The sequence below is a fragment of the Acromyrmex echinatior genome, chromosome 4, assembly GCF_024713525.1.
Source record: "Acromyrmex echinatior isolate Ae372 chromosome 4, ASM2471352v2, whole genome shotgun sequence".
Classification (NCBI taxonomy): Eukaryota; Metazoa; Arthropoda; class Insecta; order Hymenoptera; family Formicidae; genus Acromyrmex; species Acromyrmex echinatior.
The window spans coordinates 2,673,657-2,694,144 of record NC_141855.1 but is presented as its reverse complement, the minus strand read 5'-3'; the positions used below and the strand labels follow the sequence as shown (position 1 = coordinate 2,694,144).

The window sequence follows — 20,488 nt, the reverse complement described above, 5'->3', positions numbered from 1 at the left end:
TGCATAAATTTATGCATAAATACAATCAAAATTAATTGACTAATTAGTTTAGTTGGCTATTTTTCATAGATATAGATTTATTATAAATATTATTTCTATCTACAAATTTTATTTCATTTTCAAGAAGAAAGTGAACATAACCTGTGGAAGACATGTGTGAAGTTGGAGAAAGCTCCTGAAATGGAAAATTTTTTCACTGCAGTGAAAGAGGAAATTTTTATTTATCTTTTTACTTATCTTTTTATTAGATATGCAAGAGGCATATTTAGTTAATTTAAATAGGTAAAATTATATATATGTAAATATCAAAATTATATATATGTAATTATTCACAGTCCATTAATATGTGTGCCAATATCTCGATAAGATCCAGTTCCACACTGATTAACCGAGATTCAACTTATTTATTGTCTCTTTCCAATTTTAGAATTGGAAAAAGATGAGAAACAAGTTGAACCTTAAGAGTTAACCACGAGTTGTGAAATTGAGCTTAAAACGACGAATATAACATACAAACTGTAGATTCGCGCTCAGCAAACTGGTGATGGTCAGCTCTGAATTTTGCAAACGATGTTTAAGACTTTTGATCACCATATCAGAACGATCGCCATATCCCCTGGATCCCCTGGATCTAATTGAATACTAGTTAAATTAAGTGATCTTGTCTCAAGATTTTTTAATTGAGTGACATGTTCGAATTACATATATGGCAGGTTGACTTTATATATTCAATTTTCAGCTTTTAAAATAAAAATCTAACTCAAATTACTAATTAAATTTTATAACAAAAAAAGTCCTTTTAAAAAATTATTAATTTTCCAAGTTTTTGTTTACAACAGTTTGTCTAAATCTAATTCTAAAAATTCAATTGTTTGTTCATGCAATCTCTAGTTCAAACTAACATTGTTTTATTCGTACAAAATATAGAATTTGTATATAAAACAAATGTTATGAGGCGATGTATCGGAAGCCGGTAACAAAACTATAATTTTCTAATTTTTTTCCATTATTGGCATAAAGTCAACCGATTTGGACTACATTATTGTTTATACTTTAATTGTGGAAAAGAATTTTTTAATCTGCAAAGGCAATTAGAAAAATAGTTATTTAAAAAGTAACCGGTAAAACAGATTTTAGGATTCCCTTAATAACATATAATTTATCGGAAGAGAATAATCCTATTTTATCTTTCTTAAAGGTATATAATGTCTCATTAAAAGTTTACCACTATTGGAGAAAATTCATTATAAATCAATATTAAAGATCTTGCAAAGTTTTATTGAGCAAACGTAGAAAAAGGTAGATGCGAAAACAGTTTGTGTAGAATTAAAAGATAAGATACAGGAACTTGTGAAAGTTATAAACATAACGAAATGACAGATATCAAGATAATTCTAATGATTCTGAAAAATGTAAACAATATACCTGTTGTAAAATGCGATTTAAAAATCGATCCCGTTATATATATTATTTTTTATACCTTGTTATATATCTATTTATAAAATGTATACATTGACTACGTTTAGTAGAACACAACAGTTTTGTGACCATTTTGTGATATGAGATGAGACCTCTCTCCCCCCCTCGTCCCCCGCTTTTCCCACAGATCTAAAAGTATGATCCGATCAGCGCAAAGAAAACTTCCAATAGTTGCAAAATAAAATGTTCTTCTGAATGCAGCCATTGATATGTCAAATGTATGTGTGCTATATAAAAAATTTAAATAAACAATGGCCGTGTTTGTTGTATGTCAATACTGAAAATGGTAATATACGTAACGTAAACTATAGATTTTCGAAAATATAATTAATGTTACATATAATTATAGATTTTCAATATTGGTAGTGTAGACATCAACACGGCCATATAACTTAAAATAGTACGTCTAATAAATTATTTCCCAGAGAACATCATGACGTCTTAAAGACGTCATTTTAGACGTCTAAAAGATGGCACAAATAAAACGTCTGAAAGACATCTAAAAGACATCTAAAAGACTTATGATTTAAAACGTCTAAATATAATTTTAGAGACATGGACATCTTTGGGACATCCTAAAGATGTCATAAAACAGATTTTAAGATGTTTTTCTGACAGAAGAGCGTCTTGTAATATAACTTTAGGATTTTCAGACGTCTCAAAAAATATTTCGAAAAGAAAGCATTTTTGAGAAGAATGATTCAGACAAAAGTTGTAAGGTTTAAAAAACTTTATTAACTGATCACATCCGTTTGACTTTGGGTCGCCAAGAACAAGTCACATCAATTTTTTAAATAGGATATTGTGTTTTTTATTCTGGAATATAATAGCTGACGTCAAGAATTTTTTAAAATATTACAATAAATTTTATTTTCATTAATTACTTATCGAGTTGTGAAGCTTGAAAGTTACAGTACCGCCTACAGTAGAGTTATTCGATAAAACCTCTTGAATGTTGTTCAAGATCATGACCTGGAAAACATTTGTCAAGATCATTGGAGATTCCTTTTATTTGCCAATTTTTGAATATATGTTTTAAATAAATCATTCCTTTCATATAAATTTGTGTATGTGCATCTTTTTCATGCCAATCTTTCAACTAATTCAAAACTTGTTTATTTCAAGAAATAAGCATGTTTTTTAATTCTAATAAACAATGCATTTTTGAAATTTTCAATTCTGTTCGTTTATTAAATATATATTTTTTTAGTATTATAATAATGTGGGCGTTATTGTAATATCTATGACATTTAAGCAAAATGGTTGATGATGTCTTGCAGCTTCTAATTTTAACGATAATGGAATTATCACTATGTGCCCCGACCTGAGCAAATGCGAAGATCTTTTCTTAAATACGACTCATATATTAATGCAAAAACACTTTGTGTTTATAAAAGTCAAACGAAAGTACATTAATTAAAATATTTAATTATCAAGTTAAAAACGGACTTTGTTAACGAATTTCCCAAAATTGTCATTGTGCATTCCATCATCCTTAACATGTTGTCATCTGATCAATGTAAGAGTCGGAAATTGGCCACATCGCAGTACCGAAAGTGAAAAAGTAATAATTTCCGCTAACCTTTAAATCGAAATAACTTGTATAACAAAAAACTTGTACCTGTATAACTTGTATAACAAAATATTTTATTACTTTTATGAACAGGATATCTATTTTAATTTAACAATTAAAACATTAAAATATAATGTTGTGGAAATTTTATCTTAAGAAAAATTTCTAAAAATATATTCTTTTTCCTTTCTATTACATACAGCTTTTTTTAGTATGTTCTTTATACAACAAATCCCGCCGTTAAATATCATTATTATATCGAAGGTCATAATATTTTTTATCAAGTATATCTTAACGCAACACACAATCTAGTATTACGTACGTCGTTGTGCTAAAAAAAATTTTTTCCGAGAAGTCACATAAAGTACATATATACCTTTATCACACATGCATGAAAATAACGCTCGTCTAAGGAACATTGCACAAAAGACGCGCTAAGAAAGCAGAGGCGTATAAATTTGCGGGGTGATGCTTGAGATGTGCGCACCGATCGGAACATCCCCTTTGAGGTATTCATCGAGGGAGGAAGAGTAACTTCCTCTCCGCTGCTCGTTCTACTTTCTAGCGTGGCATTAAACGAGGCGAGCAAGGGTTTGATAGATGTCTCGCAAATACTCGGTTTTTAAGAAATTGGTAGTAATTGTTATATACCTCGAAAATCTTAATCTTTCGATAAGAATATATATTGTATAATATCTATAATTACGCATCTCAATCTCAATATGTAGTAAAAATTTACAGAAATTATGTAACTCTATTATGTTAAATTTATGTAAGCATTAAGATAGAAATAATACTTTACACGACAAATGATGGACTTGATATTAGTATAGATTATAACTTAACGTCAACTTTATTGTATATTATTTACACGATTATCATAACAAATAGAAAAAGAAATGAAGAAGAAGTTATAAAATAGGAAAATAGTCGTGAAAGTAAAAATATAATAATATATAAATTTGCATATATTATTTCTGACAATTAATTATATATATTAATTATATCTGTTAATATATCTGTTATATATATTAAATTTTTATCCAAAAATTAAATAGAAATTGATGAAAAATTAAAAATTAGAATCATCGTAAATTTAGGATCAAATTAAATCTCAATTTGTATCATATTTGTTTGTAATGATTTTATTTTTTAGTTTATAATTTACTTTATATAATAAAGTTGCATTATAAAAAATCGGAATATAATTTTCAGTATAATTTTATTACAAATAAGCAGTTTTATATAATATAAACGTTTTACATTACTCAAATATAATTGATCACTGTCAATATACTATTTTTACTTTTTCAGACGTACATATATACAGAGTATTCTAAAATATATAGTGCTATATTTGGTGTGCAAATAGAGCGAACTAAATTTAATCAAAAAGTCTTGTACTATTTTACAATTTTTGTAACAGTTAACGATATTAATTTCTAATGATTCGCCCAGCCCATCGCCAAATGTAAGCAGCGAGATACGATCGCTCAACGTGTTATTTTTTTCCTGCGCGTAACTATAATTGCCGCTTATTACTTATAATAAATAACTCCATGCGTTTCTATTACGACAGGTGAATGTGCATTTAGTAGTATGATCTTCTTTAGCAATTTTTGTTTAGAAATTAATCTCTCGTTACCTATTGCGAAAATTGCGAAATAAAGGATCATTCGACTCAGTTTAATCTCTGCTCTATACAAAAAATAGTTTTAAATATTCTGGAACGTCCTGTTTTGTGTGCGTGCGTGCGTGCGTGCGTGCGTGCGTGCGTGCGTGCGTGCGTGTGCGCGTGTGTGTGCGTGTGTCGAATTATCCTCGTCACATATATGCATTCGCATAATCGCGCGCGCGCGCGCACACACATACATTATTCCGCTTCACAATTCCCGATATTCCACGCAGATTACAATTGTTGCGTGCATACCGACACGCTGACGCCAAATAACTTGACTACTCTGTGTTCGCAATCCCTTCTCTATCCCAATCTATCTTTCAGCGTGAGAGTGGATGGGGTTGGCTGCGTTTATGAGGCCGTGGGTCCGAAATTGAAAAGCATCCAGCTTCACGAAAGGAATTGCAGGGGAAGGGCATGCAGCAGTCGCCGACAAGCGAAAGAGCGTATCAGAGGGTAATCCTATTGGTAGATGCCGTCGTCGCGACGTCCCGGCGTCATTGGTCCATCCACGATCCGGGCGTGGCAACTTTCATCTGGAGGGGTTGTAGCATCCCTGGCAACGATTACCAGAAAGCAACTAGGGGTTCGCGCGACGGCAGGAATCCAGCATGGCGGCGACCCAGCAACCTCTAGACGGCGTCGAGCTTTCACCCACCACAACCACCGCTGCCATCGCCATCACAACGATGCTCAGCGTCGCGTGGCTTCGGCCGTTACCAATTGCTCGCACCCACTCTCCTGAATCTCGCTCGATTTGTCCGGGAGAATACTTCAGGAGTCGAAAGTTCGATCGTTCAATTAATTACTCCGTTAGCATCTCCTTTTGAATGCTGTCTCTTCAATGAAAACGACAAAAAAGATTCCGTATTAGTCCAATTTTTTTTAAAATTGTTTGAAATATTTGTTTAGAAAAACTCAAATTTGATAAATAATATAATGTTGGTAAATATAATTTATTGTTTACATAATAATTTATTATTTATATAATTTATTGTTAAATGTAGTGTGTAAATTGAGATTCTGCATTTTATTTAATAATCTCGCTAATTTTGACACGTAACTTTCCATATCTAAGCTATTTAATAAGACTCTTATATCACAAATTATTATATAAGAATTGATCAAGTGAACGTTTCTCAAAAGTTTGTTTAATCTAAATTATAAAATAGAAAAACTTATTTAATTGTTATTATTAAGTTCCGTTTACAAATGTTCGCTTGTTAATCATTTTATCATCTTTCGAAATTTGATCTTAGCAACGTAATCGCTTTGGTACCGGATAGTCTGAATAAAAAATGACGATGAGCTGAACGTTATGATACGTATATAGTTGCAATGTTACTAAAATGTTTTAAAATATGTTTCTTGCTTACTAAAATTAATCTACGACAGATCGAAAATGTCTAGGTTGGCATTCAGTTCATCGTCATTTTTTATCCAGACTATCCGGTACCAAAGCGACTCAGCAAAGACAGCTTTGCCGTCGTGTAGCCAACGATCAACAATTGCACCGTCGCTCAGGTAGGCGTCGTTTCCCGTGACAACGTCTCGCTTCGGTAGGGGGTAGTTTAGTCCGGGTCGTCGGGGGTGGGAGAGACCAGGCGTCATCAGAGAGGATCGAAGGGGTCGGCGCAGGCGCTTCAGCCCGACGACGGGCGTCGTGGCGAGGCACGCGTCAAACGTGGAGGCTTATAGGTTAAATCCTCCCGCTCCTCGTTTTTGTCGTTTTTCCGGCATTGCCTCCTGATCCCGCCTTCAAAAGTGCCGGCGGACCAATCGGCGTCGGGCACTGCTCGCCCGCTGCCTCCGACGGCACGGCAAGCGCCACGACGACGTCGACGGCGGCGGCGGTGGCGGCGGTGGCGACGACGCCAACGTCATCCACGGGCAACAGCAACTCGCCCGACAGATCCCGGATAGGGATGCCGCAAACGTCATACGCCAATCTAACATCAACGAAGGATCGTTCCGCTTACGCGTCAATCTCGAAGCGGAACGTCGATCGCAATAGCGCGTAAACGTTTACCCCCGGCTCGATCCTAATCGCGGTATCAAAATATCTTTTCTCACCTCACGTTCAACGTAATCGTGCCGGTCTGAAACGAGCCTCGTAATTTTCGACTTTTTTGGAATTGCCAAAGTGTTCCATTCGTTGATACCGGTGATTATTGGATCGGAGAACTGGACCATAGATTGAATCGAGTCGGGCGGTTAAAGAAGTTGGTGATAGAATAAAGAGGGTGAAAATCAGTGATTAAAAGAAGTGATCTACGTTTTACAGTGTAGATTTTGAATCTTAAATTGCTCTGCCCGTGAGTCTGCATAATCTTTAAATGGTCATGAGCATATTAATTTACTTTGAAATCACGATTTTTAATAAAATCTGGATCAAGTTCTCATCACTAAGAAGAACGAAAAACTTTTTGGTAGAAATAAAAACTATATTATAATAAGATGGCTACATTACTAAAGAAGACTAGAAAGAATTACTATTTAATTGATATTTACTTTAGAAAAGAATTTTTAGAAAAAAATATTTGAAATCATCCTTTTTTAACTTCAGAGTATTAATATCAGTTAAAAAAATTCTTAGAAATAAGATTTCCTAAATTATAAGAATAAATACGTCAAATTTATTGCAATATTTTGTTCATTAAAATTGCTTAAATTTAATTTTCGAAATGAGTTAAAATCATAAACTAATTTTACAGATATTTCATTAAAACAAGTTAGTTTCGCTAGGTTGCAAGAAAAACATGTTTAACGGCGTTTATATGTTTTATATTTTATATTAAAATCGTTAAGTCACGGTATAAAGGAGTTGTATAACGATTTTAGCGCGTTTGACATCTGATAACGAATGCTTGAGGAGGCACTATGAACGGGGCAGCGACAGTCACGGCGACTGAAGATCATCAACATCAGCAAACACAGAATGAAACGACTTCGGAACATCCACGGAGTCCCGCCAGTCCACTGAGTGCTAGACACGGTGAGATAACACAAAAGTATATTTAAATGTTGAAGATATAACAAGATACGTATGAACATTTAATAAATTTTTAAAGCTTTCGTATTATGCAGAAAAGTCAAATTAACTCAGATTTATAATGTTTTAACCTCTGGACGGTACATTGATTTATACTTTCCATGCACACATTTTCGTACTTTATTTATATTTATTTATATTTGTCAATAATTAGTAAGTATACGTATGTACATGGATAATATAAATGAACAGAAAAAAGGCATTAATTGGATAATGTCTTTAAGGAAGGATAATGATTTATTTATTTAATTTTTAATGAATTATTAATATTGAATAATTTATTATAATTTAAAATTTATTTATAGCGTATGTCAAACACGCGTTAGCATACATATTTTCATATGCAATATGTACAGATATAAAAACTCTTACAATTTTAACTACCAATATATAGATAATATAAACATAATATTTAAGTATAATAAAAATTTTGTGAAGATTAATTGAATTTATTAATTTATTAATTTATTAATTTATAATATTTAGCTCTTTATTGTAAATTATTCATATTATTATTTTGTTGCGTTTATTTATTTAACCTCGATGATAGATATGGTGAGCTATGATATACGAAGCGTTATCATGCATGTCAAAAGGGTTAAAAAGAAAGCGTGTATTTGATAGGAATACGTAGATGTATGTGTTATAATACATCGTAACGCATCTCAACACTTTTAACACACGGAAACTAAAAATAAAGATAATTATCAATAAATGATAACAAAATAATAATATTGATTTATTAAGTCATGATTTAAAAATTAAATGAAAAAGATTTGTTAGTCGGAAAAGAAGCAATGATAAATATATATATATGTGCATATTGCAATTTTTGCTATGAATGATTAAAGATGTTTAGATATATATTTCATGGTCTAATTTTCTTAATATTATCGCAACATTTCTTTTACGGCATAATGTAATACGTAATATTGCGTAATGTAATGCGTAAACTTGCTTCAAAGCGCGATTCTTTTCCTTCCGCTCGCGTCAGGTCATCCGAGATTTGATTATTCTAATGGTATAATGGCGTTGCCTACGTGTTACCCTCTTTTTCCATTTATATCCCACTCCACAACTGTAACTCGTATAAAAGTCCATTGCGGGGGTGAATCTGTGTGCATTCTATCCATTGCTTCGCAATCCGTCGTTTCTTAGAGGAATGATTAGGAATGACTCTTTGCCCATTTCATTAATCTTTTCATTAATTTTTTCTTCAATAATTATGATATTTTCCAATTTATTACATTCTAGAAAATGTCAGTCTCGATTTCCCTGAATATGTCTATATAATTCTCAACATGTTGGTGTTAAATTAATATCAACATGGCGTGGATTTGACACCATGGGTGTGTAGATTTAATATCCATAGATTTTACATCCATGGTGTTAAATCCACACTATGTTGGTGTAAATTTAACACCAATACGAAAATTATATAGACATTACATGGTGTTAAGTTCACACCGCTATTTTTTACAGTGTACAGATTGTCAATGATTCAAAACGCATATACATGTATATATACGTATATAATACATATCATTTTATTACAATTCTAGTTTTTTATCTCTGACATTAAAAATCTTATCTAATCTGAAGTAAAATCTAGATAAACTTTATTTAAAGTATAATTAATTTTTATCTATTATATATACATGTAATGCGTGTATTCTGCATCTGTTGTTTTATATAATTGTATTTTTATATAATTAGCACATCGGGTAAAATGCAACAGCTTGCAATCATTTTATGATTGTCTGCTGAACAGTCTTAAACGCATTCAACATTTCAACATATTTTTTTTTTTACTCAGCAATTGCCATGATTTCCAGCAAATTAAAACTCAGCGTAACACTTACGCTGAATCTCAATCAGAATGCATTGACCAAAATGACTGTCTCCAATGTATTATTCTTTCTTGGAAGTACAATATATATATGTGACAATGTAATTAACAATTTAGTACAGACATTTTTAATGCACATGAAAAGTCCCTACTGTCTATCATTGTCAATGGAAGATTAAAAATGTGTATAAATAATAGCTTAAATATATTTTATGTAAAAGTAAAAAATATTTTCTGCATATAAAAATTAGATTCTTTTATATACTCACGCATGCAGTAGCTAATATCATAAGGGCATTTAATAGAATACTTAATGTTGCAACTTATCAGTTGCGCAACAGTTGCGTTCTGCTGAACGCATCTATTATGTTCCTCTATCTATATAATTGTAGTATTAGCTTGTATTTATTTATTAAATACTCGGTAAATAGTAGTACTAATATTACATTTGCCAACGTTAAATATTATCATTTCCCAGTAACACTACTTTGTTATCTTTAATAACAAATGAAAGATTTGTTCTTTCTTTCTGGCTTTTAAAAAATGAGTGTATACGTACACTTTTGCAAGATAGCTGTTTTTTTATTTGTATTTTTTAAGAATAATTATGTAATAACATTTATAAGTAACATGTTTCTTTTAGTAAAAATAGTAAAAGCGTAAGAGATGATACTACTGTTGCATTCGCGATGTATTGTCGAAATTAGCAAAAATGTATCGAAAACGAGGAACAAATTTTTTTTATCTGTCTAACTGGTGCAATCCCTGGCCCCATTCACAATCACTCCCTCTAGCTTTTCTCGATGATCCTATAATACGAGGGCGCAGGTGGCGCCTTGCCATCCACCAGCATTGATATGCTAATGAAATTTGATGCCCCTGCTTTCGCGTGCGTTACTCTCGGCGCGGGTGGCTTATAGTAGGTGTGTATTTTATATTGGGCCATCATTTTTCTCCTTTCAGTTAACCCCGCACGATCGACAGATTGCACTGGAACGAGATTTGATTAGCTTAATGCCATAATTTGCAATCGCGTGTATGTGTATGTATGCGCGTTCTTAGATATATGTATGTACTTTTAAAATATATATACATACTATATATGAAACTAATTTGAAAATGAAATATAACGATTTTACAATTGTTTATAATACTGTAGTTATATAATTCGCAACCTAAATAATAATCGATGATCGATTGTCACCGATTTATGAATAAAAAGAAAGTCATCATAAATCGATCGTATCTCAACATCTTATTTACCAAAAAAGGATCTTATCATCGAACAAATCCTTTATCCAAAGATTGAATCAGCACTTTAGAATATATTCTAGTAATCGACAGGATTAGAGGGTATGTTAACGAGTTCGAAAAGCTCGTACGCTTATACAAAGTCACGTGAGTTAAATTACAATAAGATTAACATCGATCGCCTGACGTGATTTGATAATGATCAGCAACGTTTCAACAGTCAGATTGTTTGAGTACTAAACGTGTTCGAAAATATTGATAAGGTTTGGATTTTCGAGATGTTGAGAAGATGAGAAATTTTGGAAAAGGTAGAATATCTCTTTTTCTTTGACCGCAAAGTTACTATATTTGATAGCTTCACAGGCACCCTACGGAAATCTTTGTTCTTCCTTTGCGTCCCCGAAGGCTTACCGATGGATTGCGAAGGCAAACAATATTTACATCGGGAAATGAGTTTGGAAAAAGCTCAGGAAGTAAGAGCGCTTGAATATAAATATTTATATCAAATGAATGAAGGGACCGATTCCTCTGTAACACGCGACGTAGGGCAACACGCGTCATCAACCTGCAGAATTACTTCAATCAAAATTTTCGGAACCTATCATAACTTTTCCTCCATAAATATACATATTTTTATAATATAAACGAATATCAATCTGGAATATTTATGTAACTGCATCAAACATATTTTTCAAACATTTTCACTTAGCATAAATATACTTAGATTGTTATATCACAATTAAATATCATTTTCTAACAGAGCGATTACATTTTACTCTATTTTTATTCATCGAATAGCAAGTTCGTTTCAATTAAAGTTACTTTTGACAAAAACTTTTTACAATCCTTGAAAATGTATAGCAAAGAATACGACGAGATAGTTGAATTGATGATAAGAAGGATTAAATGATCCAGTGTTATGCCTCCTCGGTGACAGAAGCCACACTTAGCAAATACTCACAATCAGTTTAAACTCACATCAATTCTTAGATTCGTATCGTTTCAAGATGAAACTCATCTCGAAATCGGTTTTAAGCCTTTGCTTAGTCTTAATCATTCCTACTTAAGCAGATTATCGACATCAGATGGTAATGTTGCCCCTTAATGAAGACACAAAACTAATTTTTAATGCGGAAAACCGTGTATATGAGAAGCAGATTCACTTCTCGAATCGAAGTCGAATCCGCGGATTGTGAGACTATGAACCAAGCCAGCCGACACGATGCGACACGCCTCGATTTTATTAATCACGCCGCCGCCGGTGTCTTCAATAAGGCACGAGATTTCACCGGAATCATATTTGTCAACCGTTCCGCAAAGTCGATCGAAAACTTGTTTCAGCCTTGTTAATTCCGCGAGGTCAAATAAAATTCGTTTAAGATTTATCATATGAATTGACAAGATGATGCCAAGGTAACTTCTAGCATTAAAAGAAACCTTAAATCTAATTTACCCAACATTTCATAGTTATATGATATCTTCTACCTTTTTGAGGCCGTCCATCAGGAAAAATCTCTAACATTAAGAGGATATCAAAAGAACAAAATATTTTTTGTTAATGCAGAAGACTCCAATTCGATTTTCATACGTCTTTTTATATAACTCCTTAATGTTTCTTTCTTACAAATAGCGCGTCCATCTCATGGCGAGGCCACGTACTTATCTCTTAGCGTAACCTTTTATTTTAAAAGACTATTCAAGTCTTCATTATAATGGAATTTCCTATAAAGAAATTTACTTTTGGTCATAACTCCATTTTTTTGTAGATGAATACATATTATAGATACAAACATATGCTTCGTGTAAGATTTTTCGCTTAGAAGAAATGTGAAGAGAATTTCGCCGTTTGTTAGTAGAACATTTTTTTTCAGTAAACGTTAGATGGTATGCACAATTATTTGATGTACGATCGGATATTTGCCGACCCTTGTTCTTCGAAATCAATCAAGGATGTGGCGGGGATTTTACGACCTGCCCTGGCTAGGGTTGGTCGCCCGAAACTGCGAAAGGGATTTCTGGGATTAAGCCGAAAGTAACGGTCGACTGCTCGAAATGAAAACGCCGAACTGATTGTGGAAAAATGATATTTTGATCATAAATCTCGAGCCTTTCATCGTATTGCCAAGAAGCGGTTCTGCGATCGAAAAAGATAATGAATTGCCACAGTCAGATATCTATAACTGCTTAGTCGCGATATGGCAATATACAAAGAATTATATTGATTTTCGTTCAAAATAAAATAATTATTTAATATATAATAAATGAAACTAATTTTTATATTATGCACAAAATTGTAAAAAATTATAATGTTAAAAACTGTTAAAAACTGTTGCCTTTTTGTCTCATTGAAAATGTAATGAATTAAATTAATAGAAATATGTAAATGCCATAAGTAATTCAGCTAAATTGGAGCTCGTTATAATTAAAACTGTAATTAAAGTTATAATCACAGGTAAGCGCGAGGTAATTTAACAATCGAACGATATTTTCAATTAAATTGCGCAAGGATCAAACTAATATTATTAACAATTCCAATTTTATTTTATATTTGTAATTTGCGTGCAAATATTTCCACAAATGCATTTAATAAAAGTACGAAATTATTCGATGTTTCGATCTAAAATGAGGAAATATGAAGTGGGTGTTGAATTACAATAATTCTTTCATTACTTTTTGGCGATTACACGTTTTCCCGAGAAAATTCGAAGACACTATCGTTGAATTGCGGTCTCTGCAATTGTATTAAATCTGCTATAAGACTATAAATTCGTGAGTGTTAATATTGAAGAATGCAACAATAATTTACCAATTGCGAATTATCTCGATATAATTTTTCTTCTTGGAAGTTCCTTTTTAAAAAATTTCGACGCCTATATAGAGACAATATACATTAACTTATAATTCTCTACTCTACTATTGAATCCTTTTATTATCGATACAGATCGTTTACAGTTATAATTTGTATAATTAACATGTTCTTTGAGTTCAATATCCTTTTGATTCAAACTCGTTAATTTAGACAGATTGTAACTTATAAGTAATAAGAAATTAATGTACTGTCACATAAAAACAAATTTATATTGTATATATTTAACAAAAAAGTAATACTTTTCTAATTTGCATGTCTTCAATCAGTAAAAAATGAAAAAGACTTTTTCATATACTTTTGTTTAAGTATTGAAAATATCGATTATCCTGATTTAGACACGCAGACCTGGTTTTGAACTTTGAATACCTTTAAGAAGGAAATTTATGTTGTTTATTCATAAACTACTGGTCTGTGGACTACAATTTCCCAAGATTGCAAGCTTTTATATCAAGCAGATGCTACGATTGATCTATGTCATATTGAAGTAAGAAATGATAAAGAAGATCTCGATTTAAACAATTTTTTTTCGTTTTCGGTAAACTCCACTTCACAGATACGTATTAATACGTATACTTTAATCCTGGAAAAGAATTTTCAAATTTGTAAAAAAGGAAAAAATAAATAATTATTATATAAAAATTATTTATGTTTAGTCGATAATATAGACGATTTTATGATTCCTTTAACACTAATCGATGGATAACACATGCAATCATCACGATTGCTAACAAAATAACTAAATACAGTTTGTCTTAGAAGATAAAGAGAAAGAAGACATCCTGATACTTTAAACTACTGTTGGCACTTCTGCGAGTTGATCATCGATTAATTTAACCAGAAGTTGATGAAAGAACCCTTAGACGCAACAGTATAACAGTGCAATTCAACAATATATATAAATTCGATTGATGAACTACTAAAAAATTATAATTTTGGCTTCTATATTTTCAAACAAATAGGATATTTTTATATTGCTTTTACTTTTAAATTTTAAAAGTAGTATATATATTTTCTCTTCTTAAATCTTAATATACATTTAAAATAAGCCCAGGAAAAAATGGTCCATGTATAATTGTACATGATTATACGTGGACACACAAAGTCATGCATTAAATAATATATAATTTTGAATGCTATTATATTATTATGAATGATTAAGTGTATATTCGTGCTTGATTATATATATTCACGTATAGATTTGTATTGATTTGTGTGGAACCATACATGAACGTATGTGAGTTATTGTACGACCATTCATGATCATATATACAATTCCATACAGTAGCATACTGAACTCTTTGCACGATACATGATCATACATAGTTGTATACATTCATACATACATTTTTAGCATCTGACTATTCATGCTAATAGAGCCATTTTGCAACTTTTGCAAATTTTCTTTGTTGAAATAGGACTATAATTAATATTCTAATGCCAAATTTTATGTCACAAGTTATCCGTCGGCATGTGTTTTTTTTATTCAATTGCAATAAAAATTTTGTTTACAGAGATTATTTTTTACAATAATTTTTTAATCTTTGGCACTGTTCTGGGGAAATCAGCAAACAAATGCGTGAAATTTTTTTTCACCAGTATAAGAACCACCCTAAATTGATCATGTATGAGCAAGTACGGTCATATGTGATCGTATATGATTATGTTAGATCTGGTGGAAAAGTTTTACTGAAATTTCGCTGAAAAAAATGATACAATGTCAGCAAAATTACTGAAAAATTGCTGAAATTTGTATGAACTTCTAAAATTTTACTGAAAATGAATTTTTCAGTTAAAAGTCGATGAAATTCAACTGAAATTTTTCTGAAATGCTAAAATTTTGCTGAAATTTCGTTGAAAAGTGTTCTAAAACATGAAATAGTTTCAGCGAAATTTTCCATCAGTATTTCTTTTTCTCTTTCTTATCAGATCCTAATTATTACAAAAATTATGTAAATAATTTCGCAGATTCCGGTGAGAGCAGCGTCATTTCCCCAGGTTTACCGGAACGTTACAGTCCATTGGGAGCGACGGGGTCTACGTCAAGCCACGATCCTTATGCTTCCCGATCGGTTCAAGAATGTCCGGTACCCCTCTGCAGAGGAATGCCGACGGACTTTCCTCTAGCCCGGTCACCGTACCTAACTGCACTTGGAAACGGTCATCCACATTTGCTGGGTCAGGTGCAGCATCAGCAGCAGCAACAACAGCAACAACAGCAACCACAGCAACCACAGCATGGTAACAAACCACCACGTAGTCTCGGCCTCATATGCGTGGTCTGCGGCGACACTAGTTCCGGCAAACATTATGGAATACTCGCCTGCAACGGTTGCAGTGGTTTTTTCAAGAGGAGTGTTAGACGAAAGCTAATATACAGGTGAGTCGAAGTTTCAATGGAATGTATTATTTATACTCATAGGAATTGAACAAATAGGAATGAATTATTGGAGATTTCTCAGAGAAAAAGGTGGTAGTATTATAGCCAGTGTAGCTGTCATGAATCCTCATATCTCCGCTATTATGGGCAGTAAATTCTAGTGATTACTTATGAAATTATTTGTTCACTAAGTAGTTATACCATGACATTAATATACCAATACACAATCAGTATTTATTACAAAGCATTTTTATTTTCAAACGTTTCGAAACGTTTTTAAGGTACACTTTAACATTTATATGATTACACATACTTCCTCATTCTTCTTAAACTTGAGCATATTGTTACACAACTATATAGTATGTATATTTTAATATGTTATTTGTCCTCTAATTTTTTTTTATTGTATACATTTTGATTTATGTAAAGTTAAACGATAGTATAGCATTTTAATAATGTGGTCTCTTAAGCATATACTCATTGCTGCTCCTTTTTCGAGATTTTCGTATCAAAATAATTATTCCAGTAAAATTTTAATGAGTATAATTTTAATCAAACAAGTTGGGCATAAATGCAATTTTATTTTCTACGATACAAGAGATTATATGATATACAAGAGCATTGAAGAGATAACAATATTCGTTATGATCAAATATCCTTCGCGCACAATAGTTCATCGACGCACTCGTTAACAGTCTGGCAACTCAATCCGTGATGGGAAAAGAATTGTATACCGCGGATATCATCGGTTTCGGCTTTCGAGGGCCGTCGGGCACGACGCCACTTTACATTTCAGTCACGAAGCCGAGCCTGTTCATTTTTCAAAAAGCACGCACGCACGGAGGGTTAATAGCTAGCATATCGAGTGCTGCATGCGCCTGCGTATTCCTAACGTGGAGTGGGACAAGCGAGAGACCGAAGCGGCCGATTCCGACTCGCGCATGAGAAGGATCCGATGGAGATGGATGGTCGTACCCAAGGGACAGTAATAGTTCCTCGTACGAGCGCCACCGGCTTTACCATCGGTTCAGATATCCGGATATAACTCGTCGCCGATGCGGCAACGGCGGCCGTATAGCGGCGGTTCTTCGGTTAGCTCTCGATGGGCCCCGGGCGGATTCGACATTACACCATTCTACATTGTGGCCCGGCATTATAGGATGAGTTTACTCAACTTTGCCCACATGGCTCAATGTTTAACTCGATATTAACCCCGGATGATTCGCGTTACCGATAATTTCTCTTTAATTTCGACGTCGTATATGACTCTCCCTTCCTTTTTCTCTTCCTCTCTCTCCCTTTTGATCCTCCTCCTTTCTCACCTTCGCCTTCTCTTTCTCCTCTTCTACCTCTTTTTCCTTTCCCTTTTTCCTACTTTTCCTCTTCATCCTCTATTTCCCAGCAAACTAACATTACTTGCCATTTTGACCTTAAAGTATAGTGACAAAAATGTCTACTTGTTTGCTGAATTGTAATGTGACACATTTGACTAACGAATATATTAAGAGAATGAAACACATTATAAAATAATGTAAGAAATAATGTTTAACGAAAAACAAATATATTAACTTCAGCTCTCAAAGTTTTCATTTTTGAACACAAAGCAGATTCGAGGAAGATGCAGCCATTGTTGTTGGAGTAGCAACATTTGCGTGCGAGAGTTCAAGTACAAGCCTCGCGGGAATCTGTGCGAACATTTCGTTCTTGTCCACGCACGATGCACTTAATTGCATCTAACCGATCCATGAGGATTTGCGCTAATCCGACGATTGTGACGGCGCGCCATCACGGCGAATCGCGTCGGGACGCATCTGTCGTATTTCGGTCCCCTCTCTGCGGATAATTGGTTATCTGTGCGGAGGCTCTTCAGTCTTTACTGTGTTATAACTGCCCGACGAGAGCGAAACGGTCCTCTTATCTTTCTATTTTCACAGACGACAAAATTAAACATTGCACAATAGTCTAAAATTTGAAAAAGTTGGCTAAAAATCAAATTTTTGAAGTTTGATTTCAATTTTTTCCAATTACATGATATATAATATTATCCCGCATTTATTACATCATATATAATAATTGTTTGTTATTAAACAAATAATTTAAAAGTACTAGCACAAAGTTAAAATTTAACAATTTAATACATTTAATAAATTTTGTGAGTACAATATTGTGTTTGCTGATGCAGCATTAATAAAATACAGATTTTTAATTCATTTACATAATGCACTAATAACGTTCTAATTTAATCCATAAGTTGCACTTGGGTGCGAATTTTCACAAAAAAAGATTTTCAATTTGATATGTATTTGAAAAAATTGGTTTTTCTTAACACACAGTTTTAAATCAAATAATGTTTTATTTTTTGAAAATTCAATATTACCAAGCGATTGACTCAATTTAAGAATACTGCAATAGATGAAGAATGTTAGTATAGATATAGATAGAGATTTCACCTTTGCAATACTCGGTACTGTGCCGTTTAGCGGTATCCGTCAAAGCGTTTGCGTCGCACCTGACGGCGCAAACTTCATGCCCTGTGGACATTTTTAAAGGCACACCATTTAAAAACTAGTGATATACATTTTGCTATTAACTTCTTCGATTTCAAATTAAAAGTTAAGATCGTCGCGTTCATTATGTATTTAATGATTATTAAAAAATTGTTCGCAAAAGAAATTTTATGAAATTAATCTCTTAACATGAATGTAATAACAATGAAAATAAAGAAAGAATTCTGTAGCATACGATTATTTTGAGATTATTTAATAGCAATTTGTATAATATTGTATATAGAAATTTATTTAATAAATGAATACAGTTCAATTATACGTATACGACATTCAATAAAATGGATTGCTTTCCTTATCGTATCATTAATATAAAGGGATAATATTGCACTTAATACGCTGTTTATTTGACAATTATAATACACGTAACTGTCATGGTGAATAATCTGAATATTTGCGTCATCTCGCGCATACACTCATAGTTGTAATTTCTCATGAATTCTCAGAGTATTTAAAGTACTATCAGTAAGTACAAAGTGCAGTCAGTAAGTACAAACTGTGCCAGGCATTTTGTTATCTGTAAGTGGTAACAAAATTAATATACCTCATGTATACATTGATAAAGTCGTAACACTGGTGCAGCTGTTGTAGCAATTGATACTTGTTGCAGCTTTAATTTACCTTTTATACTCTATAATTTGACATGCTATTCTCTCTGTACGTGGGTCCAAATCTATGTATAAAATAAGTAAAGTTCCTTTCGAATATCGTGAACGAAGCATAATTTAAATATTTGCTTGACTCTTTTCTAATAAAACTAATAAAAAATTACTTCTCATTCATGGCTACTTTTATTGATTATTGTTATACAGGTATATTAGCAAGATAGTCTCATGTTTTTAGAATATAAATACTACTAAAAAATATTTCAGAAACGCATTTTAATGCGTCATTTTGGTCTTGTTGAAGAGTTCAGTAAATTACAAACAAAATAATGATGTGTCCCTTTAAAGTGGGACAGAATTAAACAATGCGCTCTTTTTACGTAAACACAAAAAGTAAAAAAAATTTAACCTAAAGTGGAAGGATCAGACCCAAGAAAACAAGATATATTATGAAGAAACTTTTAAATTTTTGTCTCATGTCGCTTACTTAGTGTCCAGTATTTTCCAATTTTAATTTAAAACGCTAGCGAAAAATTTATACGGATAAAAGCTATCAAATGTTTTTTGCTTGTTTAAAACTTATCCTTTTTGTTTGTTAAAAACACAAAACAAAATATTATAATTTGAGATTAGATTTATGAGAATAAATCAAATTAAGAAAAAGAAATTCTATTTTCAGTCACAGAGCGAATCTTAATGCTTATAAATATAATCGCGGTATAATTTATATACATATCTAATTCTACAAATCGTTCACCGAAATCTTTTACAATCTTGAAGTGCAATCAAGGACAAAAGAGTAATAATATCATACATTAAATTGACAAGCTATTTAATAATTTTTAATGCTAATATGCATCTAATGAGGATATTAATTTGATATTAATAAGACTCTGAGGCATTGCATTTACTTGCACATTTCAGCCAATTTTCAACTTGGTTTCTACCTCTTATTTCACCAATCCGCGCGCAGCCTAAATGCCTATCGACGCAGGTTGGTGAAGTAAGGAGTAAGAACCAAGGTTAAATCGGCCAAAATGTGCAAATAAATCCCAGCACTGCTCTAAGGCCTGATTGTATCAATGTTACTTTGACTTTAAGCGAGGCTTAACTCTTTTTTCGGCTTTAAAATGAAACAGAGTTTTATGTCTTGCTTAAAGTCAAAAAAACGATGGTGCAATCAGGTCTTAA

The 20,488-nt window shown here is 32.4% G+C and overlaps 1 protein-coding gene and 1 long non-coding RNA gene across 3 annotated transcripts in view; one reads left to right on the top strand and one right to left on the bottom strand.

Moving 5' to 3' along the window:
• Positions 1 to 911: 911 nt before the first annotated feature.
• LOC105147429 (uncharacterized) lies at positions 912 to 5,309 on the bottom strand. Its single transcript, XR_015544786.1, has 3 exons — positions 4,925 to 5,309; positions 2,364 to 2,451; positions 912 to 2,295 (listed from the first exon to the last, which is right to left on the bottom strand). It is a non-coding gene; the product is annotated as an uncharacterized LOC105147429 (long non-coding RNA).
• A 1,229-nt stretch (positions 5,310 to 6,538) lies between these two features.
• The window catches only part of LOC105147606 (photoreceptor-specific nuclear receptor), a 33,453-nt gene continuing 19,503 nt past the window's right edge, over positions 6,539 to 20,488 (top strand). Inside the window, exons 1-3 of one of the 2 annotated variants that reach the window (XM_087405132.1) lie at positions 6,539 to 7,159; positions 7,572 to 7,725; positions 15,717 to 16,128. In XM_087405132.1, the coding sequence (XP_087261258.1) occupies positions 7,611 to 7,725; positions 15,717 to 16,128 (527 nt within the window). In that variant the 5' untranslated portion in view covers positions 6,539 to 7,159; positions 7,572 to 7,610. The remainder of the gene's footprint in view (positions 7,160 to 7,571; positions 7,726 to 15,716; positions 16,129 to 20,488) is intronic. The other variant, XM_087405131.1, reaches the window with a different exon arrangement.